The sequence below is a fragment of the Coturnix japonica genome, chromosome 23, assembly GCF_054131305.1.
Source record: "Coturnix japonica strain WE chromosome 23, WE-NBRP24, whole genome shotgun sequence".
In the NCBI taxonomy this organism is placed as follows: Eukaryota; Metazoa; Chordata; class Aves; order Galliformes; family Phasianidae; genus Coturnix; species Coturnix japonica.
The window spans coordinates 4507316-4524499 of NC_140685.1; the positions used below are offsets into that span (position 1 = coordinate 4507316).

Here is a 17184-nt window from a genome sequence, read left to right on the forward strand (position 1 = left end):
CATTTTGTGGCGTTAAGTAGGCGCGCGCGGGCGGCGCCCCGCTCATTTCCTCGCGGCCGCGGGTCAGGGCGGGTGGGCTGAGCCCTGAGCGCCCGTTGCGGCCTTTAGGCCTCATCCTTTACCACACAGCCCGAAGGTGGGTGCCCTGCTCCTTCGCTCCCTACCGAGGACCCTGAGGCTTTTCCCTATGCCCTGTAGCTCTCCTCCTTTCTGGACTCTGCTCGGCCGTCTCTCCGGCGCTCCTCCTCCCTCGTAAGGCCGCGCCGCCTCCAATTTCTCCTCCTTTTCCTTCGGGTTTCTTCTCCTCAGCCGCCGCCGCCCCTCGGGGGGCTCCAGGCCGCCATGAGCTACGGGCGCCCTCCGCCAGACGTGGAGGGCATGACGTCCCTCAAGGTAGATAACCTGACGTACCGGACGTCCCCCGATACACTCCGGAGGGTTTTCGAGAAATACGGCCGCGTTGGCGACGTTTACATCCCCCGGGATCGTTACACTAAAGAAAGCCGAGGATTCGCTTTCGTCCGTTTCCACGACAAACGAGACGCTGAAGACGCCATGGACGCCATGGACGGGGCAGTGTTGGATGGCCGTGAGCTCCGGGTGCAGATGGCCCGCTACGGCCGCCCCCCGGACTCGCACCACAGTCGCCGCGGCCCTCCGCCCCGCCGCTACGGGAGCAGCGGTTACGGCCGCCGCAGCCGCAGGTGAGTGCCTGGGTGTGAAGATAGACACGGGCTCTGCTCGCACTGTGCGGCCCTTTGGCTCTTTTTCGCTTTCTGAGGGAGTTTGTGGGCGGGGATGGAGCACGTGAAGCTGTCCCGCAGCAGCCTTAGCCCCCGGCCACTCGCTCTGAACAATGGCGCCCTCTGAACGTTCATTTTCTCGCCCACGTGGGTCGGTTCCTCCCTCCCTGTCCCGGAGTTGTAGTGCAGTAGTGCGGACCGTTGTGCCGCCTGCGTTCCACGTGTAACGTTTTATTTTCCTCCCTCTCCTCTTTGGTTTTAGCCCTCGGAGACGCCGCCGCAGCCGATCGAGAAGCAGGAGCCGCTCTCGGTCCCGCAGCCGATCTCGCTACAGCCGCTCCAAGTCCCGATCTCGCACACGATCCCGCTCCCGTTCCACCTCCAAGTCCAGATCCGCCAGGAGATCCAAGTCAAAGTCCTCATCTGTCTCCAGATCTCGATCCAGGTCGAGATCTCGGTCCAGATCTAGGAGCCCTCCACCAGCTTCAAAGAGGGAATCCAACTCCAGATCCAGGTCTAAGAGCCCTCCCAAGTCTCCGGAAGAGGAAGGAGCCGTGTCCTCCTAGGAGAACGGTAACGTACCTCGGGATCAGCACACCTTGCATGTTACTTTATTGTAGCACTTAAGCGGGGTGTTGGGTAGTTCATAGTATTAATGGCTCGAACCAAGCGGATCCTAGTGGGGCACGTTGTTTAGCTGTTTGTTGTTTTTCTTTCTCTCGAGCAGTGCTTTTTGGTTATTGGTTTAGGGAAATGAATACCAAAGGGCTTTCTGCACAGCAAATTTTCGTGTTTTATTGAGAGATTAATGGCTTGGTTTTGATTAAAATTATTGTATGAGACGCAACCTATGATGCAAATGACTATTTCTTACTGTATTTATCCAACATCTGCATTTTCCCCTTTAAAGCTGCGGTCTCCTGTTTGCTAAAAGAATATTGGCCAGTATTGCAGATTTTAACTGATTTGGCTGATCCTCCAGGGACCAGTTTCTGTGGGCGTGTATTGGAGCAGGTTTGTCTTTAAATGTTAAAGATACACTATCCTTTTATAATGGAATGGAAGATCGGTTCAGTGGCCGTTATACTGACTGGAGGAGGTAACTGTTGTAGCAAAGTGGCAAATTCATTGCAATGATACAACGACGGCAACTAGTTTTTCCTCAAGTTGTCAACTTGAAGAGGCTCCTAAGGACAACACTGGGTGGGGAAAGGATAGTGTGTCTTTAACCCATTCGAACTGTTTGGTCCTCTTTTTTAAAAGGAAAGGGCCTAAGCTAGCTCTGCAGTTAGATCATTCTAGCCAAACTAGTGACACTTTGATATTAATAAGTTTAGTTAAGCCTTTAACATGAAGGGTAGCTGTATAGCTTTTAACATTCATTAGTTGATTGGGAAACAGGCTGATGGGCAGCCTGATTGTAACAAAAAATACATTCATTATTACAACCAACCTTAACATTTGGCCTCTGAATTAAAACAACACACTGGGGGGGGAGGTGGAACACCATGGAAATGCCCAGAAGCATTAAGAAATTAGGCAAAGCCAGTTGAAACACAACTAGAATTAAACCTGAAGTCATCCACACAGCGGAGAAGACACGAGATAGAAACCTGGCTGAATTTCTCTTTCTTCAAATCTAGATGCATCAGATAAATGAGAGCCTACATAAAGGACGCCTATGGGGGGAAAGGATCGCTTGAGTCTACAGTCCATTGGAGAGACCCCTGGCATGAGCAACCAGCTGTCGAAAAGGTTATTTTGTAACATTTTGTCTAACTTTTTACTTGTTTAAGTTGCGCCTCGAGTGGCAGATTTTACATTTTCTGTGCCATTTTGTTGCTGTTATTCAAATTTCTTGTAATTTAGTGAAGTGAACGACTACCGATTTCATTATTGGCTTGGATATGTGAGGTAAAACTTCATTTCTGTTTATCTAGTGCTGACTTTCAGTTGAAATTGATGGTAACTCGCTGCCTCATGTTTCATACTGAGGAAGTGAGCAGCTCTTCTATACTGAGCAGCTGCAAACTAAAAGCATCCTCAATATTGTCCTTAAGTAAAATTGAGAAAGGGGGGGGAGGAAAAAAGACCCTTCAATTTGAAATTTACTGTAAATGCTTAATTTTGTTTTGTTTAACTTTGAATTGAAAATAGTATCTTCAAATTGATAGAAATCTTTTCAGGTGACAGTTGATATTTGAAAAGGATTGTTTTTATCAGCCTCGATTCTAATCTCTTCTCTTATGTATTTTTGTGCACTAGGCGCAGTTGTGTAGCAGTTGAGTAATGCTGGTTAGCTGTTAAGGTGGCGTGTTGCAGTGCAGAGTGCTTGGCTGTTTCCTGTTTTCTCCTGATTGCTCCTGTGTAACGATGCCTTGTCGTGCAGAAACAAATGGCTGTCCAGTTAATTAAAATGCCTGACAACTGCACTTCCAATCACCCGGGCCTTGCATAAAAATAACGGAGCATACAGTGAGCACATGGTATACACACCTTATTTTTTCCAGAATGGTAAATCTTGCCAACATACATATATGAACTTATATTTGAGAAATGTAATGTTAAGAAAGAAATGGTTCATTCCTCTGTAAGTACTGATTTGGTGTATCTTTTTGCTTAAGACATCTTGTACTATACCCACTGTCTCTGTAGTTAATATTAAACATTTTTTTTTTCCTGTGTTAACTTTTCTCAACTTAATGTCTGAGTCAGCTTATTTTTAGCTTGAAAAGGTTTCTGCAATTATACTGTCAATGTTTAACTTCTATATAGTAACAGAATGCGTTCTATTGCTTCTTAATTTTATCCATTGGGGGTTGCTTTGAAATCCCTCTGGGCAGATTTGCTGGTATTGTGACTAACCCAAATGCTGTATGATAGTATTGCACACCAGACCAGCTCTGTTGGATGTTATGGAGGATACACACTGAGCAGTACTAATTGCATTTGCTGTGTGCTTGTCTCGATTCAACAGGCTGCTGCTCGATGGTAGCTCCATCTTAGTGATCTTTGATTTCTTTTTCTTTTTTTGGGATACCAAATGGATTGTAATGTCAATCATCATATGTCAAGGGTTATTGCGATGCCTTGTTAACGTTACGCATGTATGTTAAATGGAAATGGAAACATCTGAATACTTTGCAGTCTGGCTTGACCAGGGATTAAAAGTGCTTTTCTACAAACTTGAGGAGTTTGTGTGTTCCAGGACTAGCAGCATTCTACATAGATTCAATTACAGGGGCTGGGTTTTGTATAAGAACCCTATGGGAATGAGCTTCAGTCCTAGGAAACTGACCTTAAGGGATGCATTTATCTTCAAAGAGTTCAATGACTTTTCTTGGTAGCTGAAGTTGTGTATTGAGGTTGGATCTTGTGGGTTGTCAGGTTGTTAAGCTATGTTGTATAGTGGCTTAAATAATAGAAACGAGGCTCTGAAACATAACTTGGCCTTTGGGAAGCAGAACAAATGTCTCAAAAGTTACACAAAGAAACAGATTTATTGTGTTTGTACTAATGGGGATCTGCTTTCCAAACCATCCACAGGAGGATTGCTGGAAATCAGGCTGTTTCCTGCAGATCTGTGCTAGAGTTGAGTATCATCTTGTAATGGAAAATGGAACCAACAAGTGGAATAAACTTAAGTACCATCTGATGTTGCTGATGAGATGATGATCATTTCAATGGTGTGTCTGCTGGGTAGAGAAGAACTGGCCAAGTGCTCTTTGTCTGCACTAAACGAATGCAATGGAACGTGGATGCTCTTCAATCGCCACTTGTAGAGCAAAGCTTCGATAGACCAGTCAGCACTGAGGGCAAGAAACAGTGTGTGTAAATACAATCCAGGTTTGGAACTAATGCAGTGATTAGCAGAGACTCAAACTTTATATGATATTCTGCAACACTGAGCTTGAAATGGTTCTCTAGCCAACGGTAAATGTGTGGTTAGATGTCCTTGTGATATTCATAGGATCTATTGGCTACTATCAGACTGAGAGCAGCCTGATATTCATAGGGTATATTGGCTACTATCAGCCTTGATATTCATAGGATCTATTGGCTACTATCAGACTGATTCACAGCCCGATATTCATAGGATCTATTGGCTACTATCATCGTAATAGCAGCCTGATATTCATAGGATCTATTGGCTTCTATATTCTCATGTATAGAATAGGGGGGAAACTGACCTTCGGACTTGGTAAGTGGTCCAGAACTGAGCGTGTGGGTTCTTGTCCAGCAAGAAGGAAACTGTAGTTAAAATATCTTCAAAGTCTGCAGAGATAAAGGGGAGATTTGAGTGGTTTTGGTTAATTTCTAGATTGTAAATACATTTAAATACGCTTCTATGGAATGGGAGTTGGAAATGGTTACCTTTTGGGTCAAAGAAGACATCGGATCCTAAGATGATATCTATGGGATTGAGAGCGAGCAGCTGTGGGGATATACGGCCCCATGTGATGCCTATAACGGGTACGTGGTGCAGCTGGTTCATGATGCAGCTCCGTTGTGAGATGTCCCTGCACTGCTGCAGCTCCTCACTGTCCGACAGCGTCACCTCGGCACCGCACTTGGCTGCCACGATCCCGGGCAGGCTGACACCTGCACCGAGCTGCAGGGGCGGTCAGTGCGGGGGGTGGTTTGTGTAGGTAAGGGTGGCTGGGTTACACACAGCCGTGTTACCTCCAACACCCTGCGGCCGGGCAGGGCGCTCCTATGGAACCACACGTACTGAGCCAGCACGGCGGCGCAGGGCCAGGCGTACATCCCGTACTGCGGGTCCGGCACCTGGAGCACATGAACACGGGACTGCGGCTCCGCGCTCGGCCGCGCTCCGTCTCCCTTTACCCCACTCCATCCCCATCCCGTACCATTGTGTGCCCCGGTGGCGCAGTGGTTAAGGACGCCACTTTGCAACACCAGGGCCCGGGTTCGAATCCCCCCTGTGGTGCAAGTGGTAGCAGTGCCGCCCTGCAGCACAGAGGCTCGAATCGCGGGGGTTGGACTCGATGACCTCTCAGGTCCCTTCCAACCCACACGACACTAATTACTATTAATTACTATTAATTACCTCAGGGACTCGCAGCTCCAGCCCCTCCCGCTCGGCTCCTCCCGCCGCGTCCCCCACGAAGCGGAACCGCCGCTCACCGCGCCACGGCTCCCCCATGCCCGCCGCCTCGCAGGCGACCAATCACACGCGGCGACGTGTGGCGCCAGGCTCCTAACACCCAATCAGAGCTTTCTCCAGGAGTGACGTCACGAGGAGCGCCGCGGGGCCCTCATGGCGGCTTTCGGTGCGTCCCGCCGGGTCCCTGTAGGCCCTTCCCAACATGGCGGCGGCGCCGCTTCCTCGCTTCGACCAATCAGAGCCGGGGGGCGGGCACAGCGCGACGGAAGGCGGCCGGGCGGTGAGCCAATGGGAGCGCGTTGGGGGCGGGGCTTCGGCGGCGGCGGCGGTAAGGGGGTGAAATTTCTCGAAGGTTTGGCGGGGCCGGGGGCGGCAGCGGCGGGTCCTGAGAGCAGCCATGAACCACAAGAGCAAGAAACGGATCCGGGAGGCGAAACGAAGCGCCCGGCCGGAGCTGAAGGACTCGTTGGATTGGACACGGCACAACTACTGCGAGACATTCCCGCTCAGCCCCGCTGCGTGCAAGGTGCGGAACGGCCTGAGGGGGGGAGCTGTGCGGAGTGGGAGCTGTGAGGGGATGGGGCGGCATTGAGGGGATAGAGCGGACATTAGGGGGATAGGGCGGACATTGAGGGGGATAGGGCGGACATTGAGGGGATAGGGCGGACATTAGGGGGATAGGGCGGACATTGAGGGGGATAGGGCGGACATTGAGGGGATAGGGCGGACATTGAGGGGGATAGGGCGGACATTGAGGGGATAGGGCGGACATTGAGGGGGATAGGGCGGACATTGAGGGGGATAGGGCGGACATTGAGGGGATAGGGCGGACATTGAGGGGGATAGGGCGGACATTAGGGGGATAGGGTGGACATTGAGGGGGATAGGGCGGACATTGAGGGGGATAGGGCGGACATTAAGGGGGATAGGGCGGACATTGAGGGGGATAGGGCGGACATTGAGGGGATAGGGCGGACATTGAGGGGATAGGGCGGACATTGAGGGGATAGGGCGGACATTGAGGGGGATAGGGCGGACATTAAGGGGATAGGGCGGACATTAAGGGGATAGGGCGGACATTAAGGGGATAGGGCGGACATTAAGGGGATAGGGTGGACATTAAGGGGATAGGGCGGACATTGAGGGGGATAGGGCGGACATTGAGGGGGATAGGGCGGACATTGAGGGGATAGGGCGGCATTGAGGGGGATAGGGCGGACATTAAGGGGATAGGGCGGACATTAAGGGGATAGGGCGGACATTGAGGGGATAGGGCGGGCATTGAGGGGGATAGGGCGGACATTGAGGGGATAGGGCGGACATTAGGGGGGATAGGGCGGACATTAAGGGGATAGGGCGGACATTGAGGGGATAGGGCAGCATTGAGGGGGATAGGGTGGACATTAAGGGGGATAGGGCGGCATTGAGGGGGATAGGGCGGACATTAAGGGGATAGGGCGGACATTAAGGGGATAGGGCGGACATTGAGGGGATAGGGCGGCATTGAGGGGGATAGGGCGGACATTGAGGGGATAGGGCGGACATTAGGGGGATAGGGCGGACATTGAGGGGGATAGGGCGGACATTGAGGGGATAGGGCGGACATTGAGGGGGATAGGGCGGACATTGAGGGGATAGGGCGGACATTGAGGGGATAGGGCGGACATTGAGGGGGATAGGGCGGACATTGAGGGGATAGGGCGGACATTGAGGGGGATAGGGTGGACATTGAGGGGGATAGGGCGGACATTGAGGGGATAGGGCGGACATTGAGGGGGATAGGGCGGACATTGAGGGGATAGGGCGGACATTGAGGGGATAGGGCGGACATTGAGGGGGATAGGGCGGACATTGAGGGGGATAGGGCGGACATTAAGGGGATAGGGCGGACATTAAGGGGATAGGGTGGACATTAAGGGGATAGGGTGGACATTAAGGGGGATAGGGCGGACATTGAGGGGGATAGGGCGGCATTGAGGGGTATCTGAGGGGGACGAGGGGCTGGGGGTGGGGGTGAGAGGGTAAGCAGGGAGACATGGAGGGGGAGGGAAGACCTGGGGGAATGGGAGGCCTGGGGGACGCTGTGGGGAGTGGGAGGTGAATTGAGGAGAATGGGGGTGGGGGAGGTTCTGTGGGGACCTGTGGTGGTGTGTTAGCGGGGATAGGGGTGTCCTTATTGTGCTGGGGATGGTGCCAGCACAGCATGAGTCTGAGCCATGCGCTGTGAGTGCTGTGTGCTGGGCACCAGAAGTAGGGCTGCACCCTGAGGGAGCTTAAAATAACACGCAGGCAGCCTGATACCTTCGTGTGTATGGAGAAATACTGAGCATGGAGCTGTGCCTGCTGTGGGTTGTGCATCCTAATATCTGCTCTATGTTCCTCTCTTGGTTCCGCAGGATAATGTGGAGCGGGCAGATGCACTCCAGCTCACAGTAGAGGAGTTTGTGGAGCGTTATGAGAAGCCGTACAAGCCCGTGGTCCTGCTGAACGCCCAGGTGGGCTGGTCTGCACAGGAGAAATGGACTCTGGAGCGGCTGAAACGCAAGTACAGGAACCAGAAGTTTAAATGCGGGGAGGACAATGATGGTTACTCTGTGAAGATGAAGATGAAATACTACATTGAGTACATGGAAACCACGCGCGACGACAGCCCGCTGTACATATTTGACAGCAGTTATGGAGAGCATCCCAAGCGCAGGAAACTCCTGGAGGACTATAAAGTACCCAAGTTCTTCACTGATGATCTATTTCAGTATGCGGGGGAGAAACGAAGGCCGCCTTACAGGTATGATAGAATGGCAATAGCGTAAAGCAAGGTACTTTCCATGCCTCTGGTAGCTTTGTGTTAGCTGTTCTGAAGTCCTTTTTAAGGACTAGACTGGACTAGTCTTAGGAGTGGAGGCTGTTTCTCAGCTCCCCTTCAGATGATGATGATATTGTGTAATATTGTTGCATCTATGCAGTCTTCAAACTCTTTTTTTTCCTCAGCTAATTTGAAGTAGATGGAAATTGCATTTGATTACTGAAATGAAACACACTAACCTTATATATTGGCTCCTAGGTACAAAGTAATTTCTATTTGCATTAATGCAGTGCTTCCTAGTGCTATGAGAATAAGATGTAATTAAAGCCTTCACAGCCACATGATAATTGCTGCAGAATGACTTGACCTTTGAGTGACATGGGTTGGTTTTATTTAAGGAAATAGGACAAATACGGAATGAAGCACCAACAAATAATATCTCAGCTGTGTTCTTCAGGCTTTTTTTATTTACAAAGCTGTAGCAGAAACGTTTTTTATCACTAAGTTCTAAGAAGAACATGCAGTGCTGTGATCAAATGTGGAAGCACAGTGCGTGCAGTGCCTATGAGTTTGCAGTTAGACTGACAGAGCTCTATCAGAGCTCCAAGCAATCTGGATGATCTCGCTGTGACTCACGCTGATACTTCTCTCCCCTGCACCCTCCACGCCCACAGCCATGTGCTCAACTCTCTGCTTGTGATCGTAGCATTCTTGCACTTTGTTCTGATAGAAGTGGGTTTGTTTGAGGCTGTTCTCATTTTTCTGAGTGGAGTGGTACAAAAAGGCACAGCTACAGAGCTCAACTCATGGAGTTTTCATCTCTGTACAAGTGTGGATGGAGAGTATTCAGCTGTTTAATAGCTTAACTGCACATTCAGCCAGGAGCTCTGGATTCCTCATAAGAGGAAGATGTGCAGGTCTTAACCAGCTTAATTCATACCTGTGTTGGAAAGGGGAGATGGAGAGGTTTGTGTTGAGATATTCTCTGTCCCCTGGAGCTCCTCATTGTTGTCACACACCTGTCAGCCCCAGGGCAGAGGGGTCTCAATGGAAGGAGGCTCAGATTTGTGCTGCTTTGCTTTCTTCCATCTAAACAGATCTTGTCTTTTCTTTCTCCTTTTGCTTTGTGGCCATAAGCTGCCTGATTCAATCTGTTTTATCTGGTGTAGTAGTGCTGTTGTGTTTAAACATCTGTGGCAGCTAAACTTCTCCATTAAGCTTTACAGATTGGGATAGAGAATATACACACCAAATCTTGAGCAGAGATAATCCCCAGCTAGTTAAATATTGGAATCAAAAGCCTGTTGGAACCAAACAGAAGGCATAGAAGGAAGCCAGGGTTGCATAACCTCACTCTGTTCCTTACTTGTATTGCCTTTTGTTTGTTCCTCATTGTTCTGTGCTTCTGGGTTCCATTTATGAAGGGCAAGTTTTAGAAGTACAGAGGATTAGGAGAATCCTGCATGGCGCAGAGCATTGTGACTATCACAATCATAAACCTTGCTGCTAAAATAGGAGTGCTTCTACCTTGAGCTCAGTCTATAGTTTGTTGAAGAGCTGTTTCTCTTTCATAGCTGTGTTTAAATTGGATAAAGCTGTTTTCACTGTTTTGGCTCGCAGTCCTTCCTGTCACAGTTCATGTTGGTTTTTAGGTCAAACCCACTCTGCATTGTTTGAAGATAAATGGAGAAAGGACTCAAGGTGTCTACCTTGATTTCTAACCCTTTGTTAACAGCTATAACTACTGATCTGTGTGTAAAGAGAAAGTAGCTGCTTGTTTGCTGTGTGACTGAAGGGCTTTTTTTTTCCTGCCATGCAGATGGTTTGTGATGGGCCCACCTCGTTCTGGGACAGGAATTCACATCGACCCATTGGGAACCAGCGCGTGGAACGCCTTAGTGCAGGGACACAAGCGTTGGTGCCTCTTCCCCACCAGCACTCCCAGAGAGCTGATCAAAGTGACACGGGAGGAGGGGGGCAACCAGCAGGATGAGGCCATCACGTGGTTCAATGTCATATACCCGAGGACGCAGCTTCCCACGTGGCCCCCTGAATTCAAACCCTTGGAAATCTTGCAGAAGCCAGGAGAGACTGTTTTTGTACCAGGTATGTAGAAATCACTCCTGAAAGGAGATGTGGCAGAGAGAAGTGGGTTTTTTAACATGTCTTTTTTTAAAACATGTGGGTAGAATAGTGTGGGTGAGTTCGGTACCTGCAGCCTGACCTCTGAGTCTTGCATCACAGCACGTAGCTCCCATCCACGTTGCCTCTGTTCCACAGTTGATTTCATGTCCTAGGAGTGCCTTGTGATTGTCTTGGCGCTTCGTAGTGACTCCTCAGTGTCCCCTCTGTTAGGATTTTGTAGCTGTTGATTTCCATTAAGGTTAGAAGTGGGTGGTAAGAACATCGCTGTCTATTCTTAGTCTGTGCAGGGAAACAATTTGCATCTATTTTTAAATGAAAGGCTGGTCTGTAATCACAAGAACCTTGCTAATTCAGTGTGGAAAGCGTGCTCCAGCTTGACAGAGAGCTTCTCTATGCAGCCTGGGTTACAATGGCTCATGCTATTAGATAGGCTGTCAGTAGGCAGCGTGTTGCTGTCAGCTCAGATCTTCAATACTGCTTGTGAGCTGGGTAATTCGGCCACAGCATTGTGCAGCCTTCTGTAATGAGAACCTGCAGAGGAGCAGAATGAATCCTGAAATAAGGCTGAGGAAAGAAGATCTGGTGGGAGGCTCACCTGGGTTCGGGAGGTGAGGTCTGGCTTCTGCCTCTGCTATGGGACAAAGATACATGGCAGTTGTTGAATGTGTTTGCACAGTGCTCATGGTGCTGTGTTTGCAGGTGGTTGGTGGCACGTAGTTCTCAACCTGGACACAACGATTGCCATCACACAGAACTTTGCCAGCTGTACCAACTTCCCTGTGGTGTGGCACAAGACAGTGAGAGGGAGACCCAAACTGTCACGGAAGTGGTACAGGTGAGAGTTTAAGAGCTTTCTTTTCACGTTACCTGCAGAAAACAATAAAACAAAACCATCTGATGACGTGTAGTGTTACTGCTTAAAGGCTGATGCTGACATTTGAACTGTGTTTAGGATCTTAAAGCAGGAGCATCCTGACTTGGCAGCGCTGGCTGATTCGGTTGACCTACAGGAATCTACTGGTATTGCTTCTGATAGCTCTAGTGATTCCTCCAGCTCCTCGAGTTCCAGCTCCTCCGACTCTGATTCAGAGGTAACATATTTTGGGGGACTGTTTTTATCTAAAATCTATCACTCATTTTACCAAGCCGTAGTTGTTTAAAATGGTGGCAAGTTGGATGGTTTTCAAACGGGGAGGAGGAACAATGTCCAGATTAGGGGCAGTCATGAGCACAAACAGTTTTCTATGTTACTCTAAATGCTGTTCTCATCTCTCCATGCTTCAGTGTGACTCTGGCTCTGAGACAGAGGGGATGATGCACCGGAGGAAAAAGAGGAGGACTTGCAGCATGATGGGTAATGGTGACACGACTTCCCAAGACGACTGCGTGAGCAAAGAGCGCAGCTCCTCCAGGTGACCTGATGGCAACTGCTGTTCATTAGAACCAGGAGAGGACGCTGCAAGGGAGAGCTGAGATAGGGCAGCTCCTCAGGATAGGGGGGTGGAGAGCATTATTGCATACAGAACGTGAAGCAGTCAGACAGTGCTTTTAATTACTCTAAGCTGAAAATTAAGATTCATCATATTTTTATTATTATTTTTAAGTGCTTTATTAAATAAAGTTTTATTATTTTCCTGGTTCTATTTTTAATAGAGAATATATTTATGTATGTATTTTTTAATGAGAGAGGTAGAAAATTGTGCTCTTTAGAGAGCACGTGTGAGAAGTGAATGGTTTGAGATGAGGAACAATCAGGCCAGGCTCAGGTTTGGATGCCTTGTACAAAGCAAACCTTCAATGAGCAGCAGGATACAACAAGCCAGAATGCAAACCCTATTAAAAACCCATAAAAATCAGCCCCTGTGTGCACATCTGAAAGTCCAGTGGGTTTGTTTTGAGTTCTTTGCACTTTGAATATGCAAAAACCAGCACCTTTCCTAAAGCCAGCCCTGTTTGGGATGCACTGCTCTCCTTCCTGTGTGCTGGCTGCTCCTCTCTGGGAGGATGGGTGGCATTTTGGCTCCAGCACTGTAATGGTTTAGTTGATAGAAACACTTTTAAACACCAAGAATGACCTGCAGGAAGTGTTGAGCATACAGTTAGCCTGCATGCTGTGCTTTGTATCCTGGGGGGGGGGGAAATGCTGCAGCTGATGACTGGCAGTTGTACTTTTTCTTTGACAGGATTAGGGAATCTTGTGGAGGCCGCAGTTACCCCTGAGATAACAACACCCGCCCAGAGGCAGCTGCCCATCGGAGCTCCGTTAGCAGCCAGCTCTGTCCTTCCCCCTTCTGCTCCTGCTCCTCACAATCCATTTCTTGTCACTTTTCTTCAGTCCACACTTCAGTCTTCATTACGTGCTGTTGAAGGTTGGCTCCTTACTTAACTGAAAGGGGAACACCCCAACTTCATTCTTGTGCAATGCTTTGTCCCCTCTGCGCCCCGAGTGAGTGCACTAAAAACCCCTGTGTGGGTACGGACATGCCAAGTATTTAATGGTTGGTGTAACTGGAGAGGAAGACAACGGTCAGTTTTTTAAAGGAACTTTTTAAATCCGGCAGGTAAACCTGGAAACCTGCCTTGCTTTGACACTGTCATATGTTTACATGTTGTCCTGTACACTTGAGGAAAGGAACACCAGCCCTTTGGCCCAGCGGGATGGCGGCGGATCTCACACCAGTTTCAGGCAGTGGAGGTGGGATGGATCCTCCAAGCACTGAAGCGACTTCAGTGGGGGGTGAGCACCCACCTGAAGCATCTTTTGTGCTCTTAATCTACACATACACGTCTGAAGTGCGTCCTATTAACCAGCCATGATCCATTTACCCTCGTTCTGCACAGTGACAGAGATGCACTGGCACCTTGTCATAGGAACCTCGATGGAGCCGGAGAGTCCTGGAGTTTCTTGCACAGCTAAAAAACATGGGGGGTAAAGTCAGCATTTGCCAGTAATGACACTCCTTTAGGTCTAGGTGTGATGTTCAGCACCGGGCATCAACTAAGTCTGACTCTTCTATAGCAACAACAGTTGCTGGGCTTTAAATACCGAGCAGTTCTGGGGCTGTGGACTTGTTTGGGCCGGTGTGGTTCACGTGTGTAAATGGCTTTTCTTTGAGGCTACAGCTTCAGAAATGTATAGAACATACAGTGCCAATTTTAAAGGACTGGGAGGGGGGGGCATATTGTTGTTTGATGCTTTATAAAAATGAAATGTGATGTTTTAAGTCCGTGTAGGTGCGTTTGTATCATGGAAGGTAAAGCTCGTCCCCAAGGGATCTGTTGGATCTGCTATTCCTTGCACAGGGGCTTGTGCTGGTAGGGTCAGCAAAGAGTCTTATTGGAGGTGTACAAGGAAGAGATCCTTCTTTTCTACCTGCACAGTGCAGCCAGGAGCTGGATGTGTTGGATGCTTCCTTCAGTGCTGTCTTGAGGCCCAGGAGCTGATGTTACATCTCACGTCAACCATATTTAGAGAGGGAGGTTGAAAGCAGAAGTGATGTGTGTGTACTAAGCCTGCAGTGATGCCCAGAGCTGGTAGCTGAATTCCAAAGCAGATTGGCAGCCTTAACTGTTGTATCTGCTGGGTTTGATGGAAGCTGGAACATTGGATTTTAGTTACTTTAACCCTCTTTCCTATGGAAGCACACTCTGCGTTGCAGGTTGGGCTGTGTCTTGTTCTATGAGGGAACCCAAACTGCATTAGGCAGGAGCTCAGCTTCTGAAACTGTTCATGTAAGAGCAATGGATGTGTTGGTGTGAAGGAGGGACAGAAGGTTTATTGGTGTGTTCCTTAGCTGTCCAGAGCCCTGAATTTCCTATAGCAGCCAGACATAAGTGCACGTGGACATGGCTGCTCTGTAGGGCACTGCAGATTATTCCATATTACTTCACTTGGAAGCAGACTTCCCCTATTGGTAGCATTTCTGCCCAGGGTTGCACATGGTTTTCAATGGTGCTCCACCTGGAATTGCTGCATGGTGGTACATAAATTGAGGCAGAATGAGGCTTTTTATCCAGCTGGAATGTAACGTTTGGCATTTGGTCACTTGCTTTAAGCAGGAGGTTCCACTGTTTTGTTACATCAGGGTTTAGAAATGATAATAATTGGACTGGATAAGTTAACTCTGATCAGGGTGTTGGCCTTACAGGGAGAAGGGGATGTTCCCCAGACCCCTTCCATGCCACAGCATAGCATTAGAAGCTGCTCCTTGTGCCTGTATCCATCCATGTGTGAGGCTGGCAGGGGAGCACATGTGTGCTCTTGCTTCTCCACACTTGGTCTCCTTGCAGCATTGAGTCCCTCCTAACCCCTCCTGCTTCTGCACACACTGTACAGCCATGGATGTAGCAGACCCAGCCAGCTCCTCGTTTCCCTGAGCCCCACAGCAGTTCTGCTCCACTCAACCCAAATTTAAACTGCTGGGCTCAAATTGGGGCTGCTGGGAGCTGTGTGCTGCTTTGGGCTGGGCTTCCTGCTGCTGTGCCTGCCCTGCCAAAGAGGGAGGGAGCTGTGAGCTCTGCTCTGATGGTCCAAGAGTAACTTAATGCCTCTTCTGAACCCCGGCACACAGAGCTCAGCTCAGCTGCTGCACTTTGGGGATGGGTGATGCTGAGGAGGTGCTGGCACACAAACCTCCCTCCCCTTTCCAGCTCGGATGGGCTGGTTCTGCATTGTCTTCTCACTTACTTGCTTGCAAGGAAGGCAGCAACCTCTTCTATTACAAACCCGGAGCCTTTTCCTCCTCCAATCCCCAGCCATCGTGGGGTGGAGAGCGAGACTGCTGCCTGTGTGTGTTAATCTAATAGAGAAACGCTGTAATAGGAAGGTTCAGGTGTTCCCTTTGCAAAGGGGGGAAGGAAGAAGCATCCTGAACCCTTCAGCATCCTGAGCCCCCAGCGCTGCCGCTGCCATCAGCTGCTTTCACAGCCCCGTCCAGCAGAGCTGGGATAGTCTTAAACCGTCTCGTTTTGGATGATTGTGGTTTTGCTTTTTATTTGGAAATAAAACCGATTATTTTGCATCCTCCTGTTTCTTACTCACTCAACCCGTTGCGATGCCGTCACCTCTCAATCCCCCTTTGTGGGCAGAGCTTTGGGCCCTGTTAAACCCCCCCCAAACCCCCCATCTCCATCCGAGCGCTGCATCAAGGCGGCCTTTGTGCGAGTCCTCCCGGCAGAGGGCAGCGCGCTCCCGGCTACGGCTGATGGAGAACGACGGTGGATGTCGTGGTCTTTGCCCTATTCCGGCCTCTTTGATGCTCCTTATCACGGGGGCAGAGCGGTTGTCGCCGTGCCTCGTGCTTTTATATCACCTCCATCTGGTAACTCAAATGAATGTGGAAGTTTGAGCTTCAGAACGCGGTCGTGAAGGAGCAGCTGCCCCCCAGCGCAGTGCTGAGCTCCGGGTGCTCAGAGCCCTCAAAACACGGAGGGGAAGATCAGCGCCGTGTCCGATCGTTACTAAGAATACAACGATCCGCACGCAAACAGCCGCTTGATGGGATTAGCCATAACGATCAATGGCAGCGAGGATCACGGCTCGGCTTCCTTCCTTCCTCTCGTTCTGGGGATTTAATCCGTCTTTCTTTTGTTTCCAGCCGCTCAATACAAACATTACAGGACTCCCCTTTTCCCCTATGGGCGCACTGCCGTGTCTGCTCACTGTGTGCAGTGTGGTCTCAGCGCTGCCTTTACTGCATAGCTTAGATCTGATTCCATAGCGCTTCGTGGGGCTCATCCCGAGGGGCACAAGCCCTCGGTGCTGGGGCTGCAGCTCCGGGCAGTGCTTTGTGCCGGCTCTGAGCAGCCCAAGCTTTGCATGCTGCTATTGCTGTGCTATGAAGCAGCTCTTGTAACCCGGATACCCTCAGCACCTTGATGGCAATGAGAAGGTTTGTGTCATCATGGCTGTGTACCCAAACAGGGAAGCACCAGGATATCACCCGAGTGCTGCGGGTATCAGCTGGTTACAGGGCTATGGCTCAGTTATCCTACGTGCTTCTCGCAGGTGGAGGAGCGATGCTCGGGGTTAGATGTGGCATCACCTGGTTGTTAGTACCTGGCCATCCCGGGTACCACCTGCAGCTGCTGGGGCAAGCTGGGCGATGCTCTGGGGTTTGACATTGATGCTCCTCGCTGTGGACATCCTGCCGTGCCATGTCAGCTCCCACCAAGGGCTAACAAGGTCTGAGCATCGCACGGAGCCCAGCTGCCCCTCCACCCTGCCCTCCAACAGCCCGTCCTGCCCGCAGCGCTGTTCTCCCCCATCCTTGGGGCCGGCTCGGGGCTGGGCGGGGAGGGGAAGGGGCCGGGGCTGTGGGCAGGGCCGAGGGAGATGACGCCGGGTGAAGGCAGCTGAGAGCTCT

At 50.1% G+C, this 17184-nt stretch overlaps 3 protein-coding genes across 17 annotated transcripts; 2 read left to right on the top strand and 1 right to left on the bottom strand.

Annotated features, from left to right (window-relative positions):
* The first annotated feature begins 6 nt into the window (after window positions 1-6).
* Window positions 7-4398, top strand: SRSF2 (serine and arginine rich splicing factor 2). 14 transcript variants are annotated; one of them, XR_014936773.1, is made up of 6 exons: window positions 7-136; window positions 310-704; window positions 1006-1316; window positions 1654-1757; window positions 2387-2498; window positions 3009-4398. XR_014936773.1 is itself a non-coding variant. In XM_085522786.1 (4 exons), exons 2-3 carry the CDS (start codon window positions 343-345, stop codon window positions 1307-1309), a joined length of 666 nt encoding a protein of 221 aa, XP_085378912.1. In that variant the 5' UTR covers window positions 7-136; window positions 310-342; the 3' UTR covers window positions 1310-1316; window positions 1654-4398. The 14 variants fall into 14 exon arrangements, 6 of the variants coding, with proteins under 6 accessions (XP_085378912.1, XP_085378911.1, XP_015735301.1 ...); XR_001558828.3 differs by having other exon boundaries at window positions 7-704; XR_014936772.1 differs by lacking the exon at window positions 1654-1757.
* Window positions 4225-5922, bottom strand: METTL23 (methyltransferase 23, arginine). 2 transcript variants are annotated; one of them, XM_015879811.3, is made up of 5 exons: window positions 5892-5922; window positions 5427-5531; window positions 5118-5355; window positions 4934-5018; window positions 4225-4552 (listed from the first exon to the last, which is right to left on the bottom strand). In XM_015879811.3, the coding sequence occupies exons 2-5, from the start codon at window positions 5508-5510 to the stop codon at window positions 4384-4386; spliced, it is 576 nt and encodes a 191-aa protein (XP_015735297.2). In that variant the 5' UTR covers window positions 5511-5531; window positions 5892-5922; the 3' UTR covers window positions 4225-4383. The 2 variants fall into 2 exon arrangements, with proteins under 2 accessions (XP_015735297.2, XP_015735296.2); XM_015879810.3 differs by having other exon boundaries at window positions 5815-5922.
* Window positions 5923-6178: 256 nt separating this feature from the next.
* JMJD6 (jumonji domain containing 6, arginine demethylase and lysine hydroxylase) lies at window positions 6179-15840 on the top strand. The gene is made up of 7 exons (XM_015879809.3): window positions 6179-6397; window positions 8268-8656; window positions 10494-10780; window positions 11519-11654; window positions 11772-11910; window positions 12104-12231; window positions 13003-15840. Exons 1-7 carry the CDS (start codon window positions 6269-6271, stop codon window positions 13037-13039), a joined length of 1245 nt encoding a protein of 414 aa, XP_015735295.1. The 5' UTR covers window positions 6179-6268; the 3' UTR covers window positions 13040-15840.
* The last annotated feature ends 1344 nt before the right edge of the window (window positions 15841-17184 follow it).